Source organism: Trachypithecus francoisi, unplaced genomic scaffold, assembly GCF_009764315.1.
Source record: "Trachypithecus francoisi isolate TF-2019V2 unplaced genomic scaffold, Tfra_2.0 Lachesis_group14, whole genome shotgun sequence".
In the NCBI taxonomy this organism is placed as follows: Eukaryota; Metazoa; Chordata; class Mammalia; order Primates; family Cercopithecidae; genus Trachypithecus; species Trachypithecus francoisi.
The window spans coordinates 23,342,006-23,355,046 of NW_022681459.1; the positions used below are offsets into that span (position 1 = coordinate 23,342,006).

The following is a 13,041-nucleotide window of genomic DNA, read 5'->3' on the forward strand; positions in this document are numbered from 1 at the left end:
TCTCGTTCTTTCTCGAAGCTACGGGTTGTTTCCTCTCCTGGCACATGCCGCGGTGTCGGTGAGGCCGGTGCTGCTCACCCTGTACGAGAAGTACTTCCTCCCACTGCAGAAGCTGCTCCTGCCCAGTCTGCAGGCCTTCATCGTCGGCCTGCTGCCCGGCCTCGAAGAAGGCTCCGAGATCTCTGACAGGTGCGTCTTGTCCAGGCTGTGTTTACACCACTGCTTTATAAGACATGGGGAAGGGGCCTGGTGCGGTGGCTCTCTTGCCTGTAATCCCAGCACTTTGGGAGGCCGAGGTAGGTGGATCACAAGGTCAGGAGATCAAGATCATCCTGGCTAATATGGTGAAACCCCGTCTCTACTAAAAAATACAAAAAATTAGCCGGGCGTGGTGGCGGCGCCTGTAGTCCCAGCTACTCGGGAGGCTGAGGCAGGAGAATGGCGGGAACCCAGGAGGCGGAGCTTGCAGTGAGCCGGGATCACATCACTGCACTCCAGCCTGGGCAACAGAGACTCCGTCTCAAAAAAAGAAAAAAAAGACGTGGGGAAGGAAGTGCAGAGACATGGCAAGCAGCAGTAGGTGTGGAGGTTGGGTTGCTCTTTCACGTTTCCTTGGTGGTTGTGATTTCAAAATGCCGTGTTCCTCCCAGGAATCTCTCTGTGTCTCTTTACCAAAGGGGAAGTCCCGAGCCTGGAGTGATGAGATCCTTTATGCAGAGAGCAATGTAGCTCATTAATAAGGGAGACCGCAGTGTAGGGTTCCCATGATGTCCTGTCCCGTTACGGAGTTACCCACGGAGTCACCATGTGTGGAGGGGAAGACATACCCTCTGAGGGCCCCTAGTGTGGAGGAAATGAATGGACCCTTTCCCGGGCACTTGGAGCATGCTTTACACACATGATCACATTGCGTGATGAATTCCTCTGCTCTAGGAGTCACCTCCATTTACAGGTGAGGGTCAGAGGGTAAGAAAGTTTCCCACTCGCACAGTCAGCGAGCCCCAGAGCTGGGATTCTGTTCCACTATTCCACTGTATCTATTGGATTCTTTTTTTTTTTTTTGAGACAGAGTCTTGTTCTATTGTGTTCTATCGCCCAGGCTGGAGTGCAGTGGTGTGATCTTGGCTCGCTACAACCTCCGCCTCCTGGGTTCAAGCGATTCTCCCACCTCAGCCTCCCAAGTAGTCAGGATTACAGGCGTGTGCCACCACGCCCAGCTAATATTTGTATTTTTAGTAGAGATGGGGTTTCCCTGTGGTGGCCAGGCTGGTCTCAAACTCCTGACCACAAGCGATCCGCCCACCTCAGCCTTCCAAAGTGCCTGGATTACAGGCGTGAGCCACCGCGCCCATCCCGTATCGGATTCTAAAGTCCTTCATCTTTCCATTAAACTAGGCTGCTTCTAAATTAAAAAGCAAAGCCAGGGCAGGGCTGGAAAAGGCAATTTAGTGTGATGTGAAGCAGAATATCTTGACAGATTTCAATTGCACCTTGAAGAAATCTGTAACACTCATATGCACAAAAGCTCATGTCTTTTTTTTTTTTTTTTTTTTGCAGTCACTGTTTAGAAATGGGAGAAAATGTGTATCTGTTCAGACTATTGAGTATGGCTGGGCATGGTGGCTCACACCTATAATCCCAGTACTTTGGGAGGCCAAAGCAGGTGGGTCACTTGAGGTCAGGAGTTCAAGACCAGCCTGGCCAACATGGTGAAACCCTGTATCTACTAAAAATGCAAAAAAATTAACTAGACATGGTGGCATGCACCTGTAATCCCAGCTATTTGGGAGGCTGAGGCAGGGGGAATAGCTTGAGCCCGGGAGGCGAAGGTTGTAGTCAGCCGAGATTGCACCAGTGCACTACAGCCTGGATGACAGAGTAAGACTGTGTCTCAAAAAAAAAAAAAAAACTATTGAGTATACACAGTGACCTTTGTTTCTGGAGAATTATAAAGTAAGAACTCACTTCCAGCTTATTAACTCTTCTGAGAGATGCCACAGTGATTCATCTCTGTTAATGGGACCTGTTTTAAGAGCCCATGTTCAGTCACTGGTGACTTTTGTGCTTGTAAAAGCTTCCATGTGATTATACAATGCACTGCTCACATTTTCCTGTGCTGGAGGCCCTAGTCAGGTCACCCTTTCCTGTGGTGTTAGCTATGACTGAAGGGTGCAGGAGGCTGGAGTGGAACCCAGGAATCAATCCAGGTCCCTTTGCACAGCTCCCCCAGCCTCAAGTAAACCAAGTAATCAGAATGGTTTGAAGGGTTAGTCAGGAAGTGACCAAGGGTGCATTTCATGAGCTCTATATCAGGACTTGACAGATATAACCAAAACATTGCCCTTTAACCATTTCAAGCTCTCACGTAGACCAGGTGTTGGCTTTCCATTTCCCAGAGGAGAATCCACCTTTCCAGTTTCTGCCTTAGGAGGCAGAATCTGTCTCGTTGTGGTTTTAAGTCCAGCACCAAGCCCTGTGACTGGTACACGGTGAGACTTGGTAAGTGTGTGTTGAGTTAATGAGCCGTCCAGGTCACACAGGAGGCAGCTGGAGGACATTACCAGACTCCATGCCAATGGACTCCTAATCCCAGGCCCTTTCTAGAAGTTCTGCTATGTTTCTATTCTGATGACAGATGTGTGAGTATATGTCCTACGTGATTTTTCCATCATTGGACAGATGAACACATTAGTTCCCTAAAGCTTACTGTGATCTTTTAAATCTGTGTGAATCACACTAGAAGTGGAAATAGTTGGAGTGTTTTTGTTTGTTTTCTTAGTTGATAAATGAAGGTTCATTTGAACAGTTGTTAAAGTTGCTTAACATTGATATTTTTTCCAAATATTGTGATTTCTTGACATTGAACCAAGAGCCAAGTAAAGCGTCATGAATCACTGAATTGATTTAGCTGTGACAGAAAACCAAATGCAGTGTGGCACCCAGCAGTGATTCGTTATCAGCTCTCCAAGGTGGATGCCGGTGAAAGGCTATACAATAATCTCTGAGCCAGTGTGTTGCAGCCATAGTAATTGAAGTGACTGTGTAAGACTTTTTGGTTGATGTGTCCATTTTAGTCTGAGACAGTTTGGTAACTGTTCCCAAAAGTTCTTGGGTAGCCAGGTGTGGTGACAGGCACCTGTAATCCCAGCTACTTGGAAGACTGAGGCAGAAGAATCGTTTGAACCTAGGAAGTGGAGGTTGCAGTGAGCTGAGATCGCACCACTGCACTCCAGCCTGGGCAATGGAGCAAGACTCCATCTCAAAAAGAAAAGAAAAAAGTGCTTGGGAATTGAGTGAAACACCCCAACAAATGTGCAGAGAGCAGAAAGGGAGGGTGCAGTAGGGGATCATGATGAGCACGTGGGTAGAAATTGTAAAGTGGTGAGTTAGGTTGAGCTGGTGAAGGCTGGGGTGACTCACAGGTTTCATGTAGGCGGAGGCTGTTCCTGGTGTGTGGTTTTTAGTGAACCATAAGAAATGAAACTTTTGGCCCCTGTTAGGACCTATTATCCACCCTGGCTTTCTAACCCTTTGGGGTCTGCAGATAACCTATTACGGTAAGAAATCCTTTTTTTTTTCTTTTTTTTTTAAGTGCCCATGAAATAGCTACATAGGTGTTGTTTGCTGTACTAAGAAAACAAGATTAGAACAGGGAAAGCACTAAACCCTTCTTCTAAGGAGATGAGGAGAGCTGAATGTTTTAAATGGTTTATAAGAAGGCAACAACTAGCTGACCAGATATTTCCATTTAAACCAGTAATTCTTAATCTAGTAGTAATTGTGCCTCTCAGGACACATTTGACAATATCTGGAGACATTTTTGGTTGTCACAACTGGGGGTGGGGAAGGTGCTACTGATATTTAGTGGGTAGAGTCCAGGGGCCTGCTGAACGTTTTACAGTGCACACGGGTGCCCCACAGCAAAGACCTGCCCCTAGATGTCAATGGGGTGGAAGTTCAGAAACCCTGACTTAAAGAGTTGAAAAATATTTATTGACATTTCTTTTCTTCTGTTTTTCTTTTGGAGCTCATTAATAAGGGAGGCCATGGTGCAGGGTTCCCATGATGTCCTGTCCCATTACAGTTACCCACAGTGTCACCATGTGAGGGGGAAGACGTACCCTCTTAGGGCCCCTATTGTAGAGAAAACAAATGGACCCTTTACTGGGGACTTGCAGTGTGCATGATGCACAAGATCACATTGAATTCTAGGGTCTTGCTCTGCACCCAGGCTGGAGTACAGTGGCAGGATTATAGCTCACTCTAGTCTCAGCCTCCAGGGCTCAAACAATCCTCTGGCCTCAGCCTTCCAAAGCACTGAGATTACAGGCATGAGTTACCCCACTTGGCTGACATATCTTTTTTTTTTTTTTTTTTGAAACAGGGTCTCACTCTGTCGCCCAGGCTGGAGTGCAGTGGCACAATCTTGGCTCACTGTAACCACAACCTCTCGGAAACAAGCGATTCTCCTCCCTCAGCCTCCCAAGTAACTGAGACTACAGGCACGCACCATGACGCCTGGCTAATTTTCATATTTTTAGTAGAGACAGGGTTTCACCATGTTGGCCAGGCTGGTCTTGAACTCCTGGCCTCAAGTGATCCGCCTGCCTCAGCCTCCCAAAGTGCTGGGATTACCGGCGTGAGCCACCGCACTGAACACCAACATTTCTTTTGGTTGGTTTCAGACACTCTGATGATGATCTGTGCTGGTTCGAGACTTTTTTTTACCCCCTCTTTAGCCCTGTTTCTGACCTGCAGTTTATGGTACAGGGCGCTGTTGTCACTGCCCTGCCTCTTCAGTTTCAGATGATTGTACAAGACGGTGCTGTCTTGTGACAGCTTGGCTTTCCATGGTTGTCCTTTCGGCAAGCAGCTGCAGAACCAAAGTTGTGGAGTGCTTGGGGTTAGCAGTGCCCGGCCCATGCCACTCACCTGCTCTCAGTTGTGAAGAGTGGAGCATGCCAGTGTCATTTGAAGGAGCTGTGTTTGCAGGAGGCATAAAAGAGCATAAGCCAGGATGAGTTAGGAAGGATGGAAATACTTGGGGTTTGGAAGTTTTTTTATTTTATTTATTTTTTAATGTTTTTTGGTTTTTTGTGTATTTGTTTTTGTTTTGTTTTTTTGAAATAGAGTCTCATTCTGTCGCCCAGGCTGGAGTGCAGCGGTGCAATCTTGGCACCCTGCAGCCTCCACCTCCCGAGTTCAAGCCATTCTCCTGCCTCAGCCTCACGAGAAGCTGGGATTATAGGTGCGAACCACCATGCCCAGCTAATTTTTATATTTTTAGTAGAGACAGGGTTTTACCATGTTGACCAGGCTGGTCTTGAACTCCTGAGCTCAAATGATCCACCCGCCTTGGCCTCCCAAAGTGCTGGGATTATAGGCATGAGCCACCGTGCCTGGCCTGTTTGTTGGTTTTGAATTAAAAGTTTAGGGTTCCCAGCGGGGCGTGGTAGCTCATGCCTGTAATCCCAGCACTTTGGGAGGCCAAGGCGGGTGGGTTACCTGAGGTCAGGTATTCAAGACCAGCCTGGCCAACATGGTGAAACCCCATCTCTACCAAAAAAATACAAAAATTAGGCATGGTGGCAGCTGCCTGTAATCCCAGCTACTCGGGAGGCTAAGCCAGGAGAATCACTTGAACCCAGGAGGTGGAGGTTGCAGTGAGTGAAGATCGTGCCATTGCACTCCAACTTGGGCAACAGGAGCGAAACTCCATCTCAAAAAAAAAAAGTTTAGAGTTCTAGACTGTAAACTGCATACTAATATTGGAATTTAACAACCCAGATGATCAGAGGAACTCTTGTTGAATGGGAAGTTATTTCATTTTTAACCCCACTTATTTTGCTCTCTCATACCAAAGGTTTGTCACAATTGCTGTTGTTTCTACTGTGGTGTCATTTAAATTGTTAGCATGCATCCATTTTTTTAAGAATAAAATGAGACTTAAAAAATAAAACTGGCTGGGCACAGTGGCTCACCCCTGTAGTCCCAGCACTGAGAGGCCATGCAGGGCAGATCAGTTAAAGCCAAAAGTTCAAGACCAGCCTGGGCAGCATGATGAAACCCTGTCTACACCTACAATACAAAAATTAGCCCAGTGTGGCAGCATGGGTCTGTAATCCCAGCTACTCAGAGGCTGAGGCGGGAAAATTGCTTGAGCCCAGGAGGTCAGGGCTGCAGTGAGCTGTGATTGCACTACTGCACCCCAGCCTGGGTGACAGAATGAAACTCTGCCTCAAAAAAAAAAAAAAAAAAAAAAAGGTGTATTTCTTTAATAGAAAGCTAGTAGCCAGTTTTCAGAATATTGAAGAGATAACATAGATAACATTTCCCAAGCTTTTTGACAGTGGAACCCCTCTTCGGTGGAACATCTCTAGTGGCCAGTGTTCCATGGAACATACTTTGGGCATATGCAGTTCTAAGCAAAGGGGAACTGTGGCACCAGGGCGTGTACATTATAGTATTTGTGATGATTTCAGAGCTGGGCAAAGACAAGCTCTATTTGTTTACTCAATCTTTAATAGAAGACCAATCAATAACCTCAGCCACTAAATCGCCCTGTGTACTTCTTCTGAACACTTAGCCATTACTTATGCCTCTTCATTTTTATTTTTTCTAAGAAGAGGGTACCATGCATTATTTCCTACAATATTTTACAGGACCCCAAAAAGTTCAGGCTAATTTTAAGGAGAACAAAATGCATTTTTAATATAACATGATGGTACATTTTTTTGAAGGAAATACAAAAAAATTATCTGAGGGATTTTTCGAGTGCCAACCTGGAGTCAGATGCTCAAATACGCACTGGGGATGTGACAGCAAACAGAGCGGACCTACTAGTAATTGCGGGGGGCATGGCCCAAGCATTGGGTCTGTTCTCCTGGGCTGAGTTTTTTTTTTTTTTTCCCCTCACTCTGTCGCCCAGGCTGGAGTGCAGTGACACCATCTTGGCTCACTGCAACCTCCACCTCCCGGCTTTGAGCAATTCTCCTGCCTCAGCCTCCCCAGTAGCTGGGATTACAGGCACCTGCCACCATGCCCAGCTAATTTTTGTATTTTTAGTAGAGACGAGATTTCACCCTGTTGTCCAGGCTGGTCTCAAACTCCTGACCTCAGGTGATCCACTCACCTCAGCCTCCCAAAGTGCTAGGATTACAGGTGTGAGCCACCGCACCAAGCCAAACTGTTTGTTTGTTTGTTTTTCCGAGGGGACTCTCACTTCATTCTCACAACATCTCCACGAGGTCGAGGCTACCTCCCTGTGTTTTAGCTGAGCACGGGCCTGCACAGATGTTAGACTTGTCTGAGGTCCTGCAGCTAGGAGACATCCCAGCCGGGATCTGGACACGGGAGGGCCCACTCTGGCGAGCTGGGTGAACCAACATGTTCCACTGGGTTGCTTTTTCTGTCATTGTTTTCTGTGGTCTTTGCGGATCGGAAGCATGTGAGAAACTGAATCCATTCAGGTAATGAGTCAGGTCCTTCGTGGGGCGAAATCCCTGAGGGGGAATGTGCCTCTGCTGCTTTACTGGTAGATGCTGTCACCCAGCCTGCAGGTTGTGTGCACTGTGGACAGGGAAGGGGCCGCAGTCAGCTGCAGGGACACCACCGAACAGACACAGGTCTGGCCTTGGTCACTGTCAGTGGAAAAATGAGCCCTGATCCACTGGTGATGCTGCTTCTCTTAAAGGATGCGTGGGAAGGTGCTGACTTTGTATCATGGGAGACCTAGGTAAAGATGAGAGGCGAACAAATGCCCAGCCTCAGCACAAGAACGCCTGGGAGCAGGCGTCAGCACATGCAGGTGCTGTGGGCAGACTGAAAGGAAACAGGCTGATGGAATTTGCAGGGTCGTGGGAAGCCCCAGGCAGATTTGCCCCTAGCATTTCTAAAGGCAGATGTCACTTGGCACATTTTTGCCTGTGCTCAGGTTGGTGGCATCTAATTGCTTAAGTCATCAGTGTCCTCGGCATATCCTTGTTTTTGATACACGAATGGCTTCTGCTTTTCCGTGAAGTGGCTGGCCTGCCCATCCCTCTTATGGTGGAACCCCCCTTCCGTGAGCACCTCCGCATCTGTGGCATGGCCGGGGTAGAGATGGGTCTCTGCCCCGCCACGCATGACTGCTTAGACACTTCCCATTGGCCAGGACACCGTGCTGCCTAGTGACATTGGTTTTAGCAAATCCAGGGTCCGTGTGACAGCCAGCAGGTGGACACACACAGCAGGGTGAGAGATGGCAGCGGCTCCTGGCGGTGAGGAAGGTGGGGCTTCCCCAGCCAGACGAATCCACTGCGGTTCTTCATGCAGCTTTCACAGAGCGGTGTGCAGCAGGACTCAGGAAGACGGGGCGAGCCCTTGAACCCTCTCCTCTCTCATCAACAGAACGGACACTCTGCTCCTGAGACTATCGCTGGTGGTTGGCAAAGAGGTGTTTTACACCGCCCTCTGGGGGAGCGTCCTGGCCAGCCCGTCCATCCGCCTCCCCGCCTCAGTCTTCGTGGTGAGCCACATCAGCAGGGACGCCCCCGGCCAGGAGCAGAAGTACATGCTAGGGACCGATCACCAACTCACGGTGAGTGCTGTGCTCCTCACGGGGCATGGGGAGGGGTGACACGTGGGCACAGCATCCTCATGGGCAGGTTGTCACTGAAGCTACAAAGGGACATCTAGGAAAGGAAAATGCACCAAGCTTGAGTCTGGGTAATGAACGGCTGAGCAAGGCGAGAAGGAGGCCTCGTGCAGTTGAGGATGGTGGTGGCTTTTTTAACATACGTATTAAGTTTTTGTTGTTGTTGTTTTGTTTTTTTGTTTTGAGACAGAATCTCGCTCTGTCGCCCAGGCTGGGGTGCAGTGGCACAACCTTGACTCGCTGCAACCTTTACCTCCCAGGTTCAAGCAATTCTCCTCTCTCAGCCTCCCGAGTAGCTGGGATTACAGGCACCTGCCACCAGGCCAGGCTAATTTTTGTGGTTTTAGTAGAGATGGGGTTTCACCATGTTGGCCAGGATGGTCTCGAACTGCCTGCCTGGCAGCTGATCCACCCACCATGGCCTCCCAAAGTGGCATTAAGATTTATACATTCAAATAAGTGTTCACACCCTCAGAGGTCCCTTCTGGTTGCCCCCGGCTTTGCAGAAATGTGCGTAGCTGCACACGGCGCTCGGAAGGCCTCTGCGCGCAGCTGCACACGGCGCTCGGAAGGCCTCTGCGCGCAGCTGCACACGGCGCTCGGAAGGCCTCTGCGCGCAGCTGCACACGGCGCTCGGAAGGCCTCTGCGCGCAGCTGCACACGGCGCTCGGAAGGCCTCTGCGCGCAGAGGGTCTGCTGCATTTCCAGGTCTTTGTTTCCTTCCCCTGTCCTGTGTCATGGGGGCCACTGCCCACTCACACGTGGCAACCCCCTCCTCCCTTGGCATCCTCCCCCTGCTCTCCTGTCTCCGTTGGCTGCTTTCAAACCTAAATTATCGGGGTTCCTCAGGTATCCTCTCCAGGCCCTTCAAGGGAAGCTTTCTTCCCTGGTAATGACATCCCTTCTGGTGCCCTTAGAAATGCTAACCTCCCAAATCCTTGTCTCTTTTCCCCAAACCTGCCTCTTGTGTTTTTATGGCTTGCTGTCTTTCGCTACCTGGTGGTGTTCCCACACTTTGATCTTAAAGTGTTTAGATTGAATTCACAGGTGAGAAGGTCTGCAGCTGAGTGTAAATTACCCCTCTGAGTCCATTTCTCATTGCACAATGGGGGTTGTAGACCTGCCTCACAGGGTCTCTCTGAGGACAAGGTGGAAAAATGGATGAAAAGCGCCTCGCACAATGATCAGGACACAGGAGATCCCAACGAACGTGTCCCTTTCCTGCCCCGTCAGTATCCCCTTTGTCTCTTTCTCTCCATCGCCTCGGCCTTGCTCTGGCTTATCTCTTACTCTTGGATCTGACTGGCTTATCCTCATCCTACTCTCTCCCCATCTAGTCCTTATCAACTGCGAAGAGATTTGGTTCTCCAAAGCCTAACTTTGCTCATATGTATCCTGTGCTTTAAAAATGTTTGACTAGGCCGGGCACGGTGGCTCAAGCCTGTAATCCCAGCACTTTGGGAGGCCGAGACAGGTGGATCACGAGGTCAGGAGTTCAAGGCCATCCTGGCTAACATGGTGAAACCCCGTCTCTACTAAAAAAAAAATACAAAAAGCTAGCCGGGCGAGGTGGTGGGCGCCTGTAGTCCCAGCTACTCGGGAGGCTGAGGCAGGAGAATGGCGTAAACCCGGGAGGCGGAGCTTGCAGTGAGCTGAGATCCGGCCACTGCACTCCAGCCTGGGCGACAGCGAGACTCGGTCTCAAAAAAAAAAAAAAAAAAAAAAGTGTTTGACTTCCCGGCTGGGTGCGGTGACTCATGCCTGTAAATCTCAGCACTTTGGGAGCCGGAGGCAGGACAATCACCTGAGGTCAGGAGGTCAAGAGCAGCCGTGCCAACATGGTGAAACCCCACATTTATTAAAAATACAAAAATTAGCCTGGGCGCAGTGGCTCACACCTGTAATCCCAGCACTTTGGGAGGCCGAGGTGGGTGGATCACCTTAGGCCAAGAGTTCGAGACCAGCCTGTCCAACATGGTGAAACCCTGTCTCTACCAAGAATACAAAAATGAGCCAGGTGTGGTGATGGGTGCCTGTAGTCCCAACTACTCGGGAGGCTGAGACAAAGGAATCGCTTGAACCCGGGAGGCGGAGCTTACAGTGAGCCGAGATTGTGCCACTGCACTCCAGCCTGGGTGACAGAGCGAGATGCTGTCTCAAAAATAAAATAAAAAATAAAAAATAAAAAATCTGACTTCCCATTGCCAACAGCTATAGTCCAAGCTCAAGAGCAGCCTAACCATCTGCTCTCAGCCACGACACCTCACTCTTCCCTGCAGGCCCTGCGCTGCCACACGACTGCCACCGGGCCTGGCCTCAGTGCCTTTACTCCCAGCCATTCCCTCCTGTCCCAGTGGCTCTCGATTCCTGCCCTTCTTCGTGGTCTCAGTGTAGCTCCTTCCTGTCCTTCAAGCCCCGCTTTCCTGTGGAGCATCATTGTTCTCTGCAGTTGAAAGAGCTCTGCTCTTCTGAACTCTGAGCATTTGTCTGTGGCTCTAATTTCTTATGCATCTCTAGTCTACCTATCTATATTCAGAAAAGACTCAAAATATCTACTGAATTTATCAGGATTATTTTCCCATGTGTCTTCAGAGCTTTAGTTTAATCTAAGGTTCCTGTTGGATCCTTTCTGGGATCGTAGAATTTGAGATCGTAGAACCTGGCCATCTGGGCCGGGCGCGGTGGCTCAAGCCTGTAATCCCAGCACTTTGGGAGGCCGAGACGGGCGGATCACAAGGTCAGGAGATCGAGACCATCCTGGCGAACACGGTGAAACCCCATCTCTACTAAAAATACAAAAACTAGCCGGGCGACGTGGCGGGCACCTGTAGTCCCAGCTACTCGGGAGGCTGAGGCAGGAGAATGGCGTAAACCCGGGAGGCAGAGCTTGCAGTGAGCTGAGATCCGGCCACTGCACTCCAGCCTGGGCGACAGAGCGAGACTCCGCCTCAAAAAAAAAAAAAAAAAAAGAACCTGGCCATCTGGTTCAAATCCCTCCGGCTCTCACGTGGAACAGTGAGGTCTGCAGCTGAACGTCTTCTCTGATGTCACGCAGCCTGCCGGCCTCGAGAGCTAGAACCCACGCCCTCCTGACCTGTGGCTTCTGGCTGTCTTCTGAGTGATATAACACAGTTTCAAGATTCCCGGGAAAGGTTCCTTTCATTTTTATGACCATAAAAAGTAGCCTGAAAATGCTAATATCATTTGATCATTTACAGGTGAAATCTTTGTGTACCTCCCTGTTGGACTCAAATGTTCTTGTGCAAAGAAATAATCTGGAAATCGTTCTGTTTTTCTTCCCGTTTTATACCTGTCTGGTAAGTCATTTGTACTCTTCTGTTAAGTCACTGGTGTTTCCCAAGGGGTGGGATATAGATTTCAAGCAATTTTGTCCTAAGAGGACAGCTCAGCCACTCATGGGCGTTATTTGCTGGTAGCCAGTGAAAAGTCCTTGTTCATTTTTGCAAGGATAGCGTTTTCACTGCACGTATTGAATAGCTTCTTTCCATAGGTCATGTGTAAGGAACCAGCCCTTTTTGAGATTGAGCTTTGTAGACCAGCAAGGAAGGCTGCATGTCAAAAAGTCAGCAATCTCCCCTATCGTTCCCTTGTAGTAAATTTCTCTGTCCTTCTAATAGGATTCCAATGAGAGAGCCATTCCCCTCCTCAGAACTGACATCGTGCGCATTCTCTCAGCTGCCACCCAGACACTACTGAGAAGGGACATGTCCCTGAACAGAAGACTGTATGCATGGTTACTAGGTACTGAGCAGTATGCACCCTTTTAAAGTCAAAGTTAATGTGAAACCTTTTAGTGCTGACTTCTGGAATGAGATTTAGTCTTGGTGATGTATCTCTGAATCATGAAGTATGGAAAGATACCACAGTGACTAAATACGGCACGGATCAGTTGAGGTCTGCTGCCTACACATAGCTTGGTTATTTTGCAGTTTTGTTTTGTTTTGTTTTTTTAAAGAGGAAATAATAAGTGGGATTTTTAAAATGCCAACTGAATTCCATTTTAAGAGCTTGAAATACCACCAAATCCTCTGTAACCTGACAAGTCCTGTTTACCTCGAGCTATAATAGAAAAAAAAAAAAAAAAAAAAAAAAAAAAAGAAATACCACCAAAACATGGTAGCGAAACCTTATTCAAGTAGAAGCCTATTGCTATGGAGAAGTTTCATGGAATGAGGGTGTATCATGGAGAAAACTTACAAATATTGTGGAAGATACATAAATAAAGGAGGAGGTTTTGTGTAAGTGGAAATGTTTTGGGAGACATTTGGATAACTTTGGAGATCACGAGAGCCCCAGGGCCATGTTTCTGTGTGTCAGAGTGTGTGGACTGCTTATAAATTTGTTGGCAAAGGGCCCTTGACTGTTGGTTGGAAGGCCTCCCAGGG

General features: G+C 48.6%; 1 protein-coding gene across 3 annotated transcripts in view; it reads left to right on the plus strand.

Annotated features, from left to right (window-relative positions):
- The window catches only part of DOP1B (DOP1 leucine zipper like protein B), a 124,318-nt gene that overhangs the window by 39,196 nt on the left and 72,081 nt on the right, over positions 1-13,041 (plus strand). For all 3 annotated transcript variants that reach the window (XR_004442160.1, XM_033232424.1, XM_033232425.1), the window contains exons 4-7: positions 19-189; positions 8,389-8,578; positions 11,854-11,952; positions 12,274-12,397. Coding sequence is in view for 2 of the 3 variants with exons in the window: in XM_033232424.1 (XP_033088315.1) it covers positions 19-189; positions 8,389-8,578; positions 11,854-11,952; positions 12,274-12,397 (584 nt within the window). In the remaining variant the exon portion in view is untranslated. The remainder of the gene's footprint in view (positions 1-18; positions 190-8,388; positions 8,579-11,853; positions 11,953-12,273; positions 12,398-13,041) is intronic.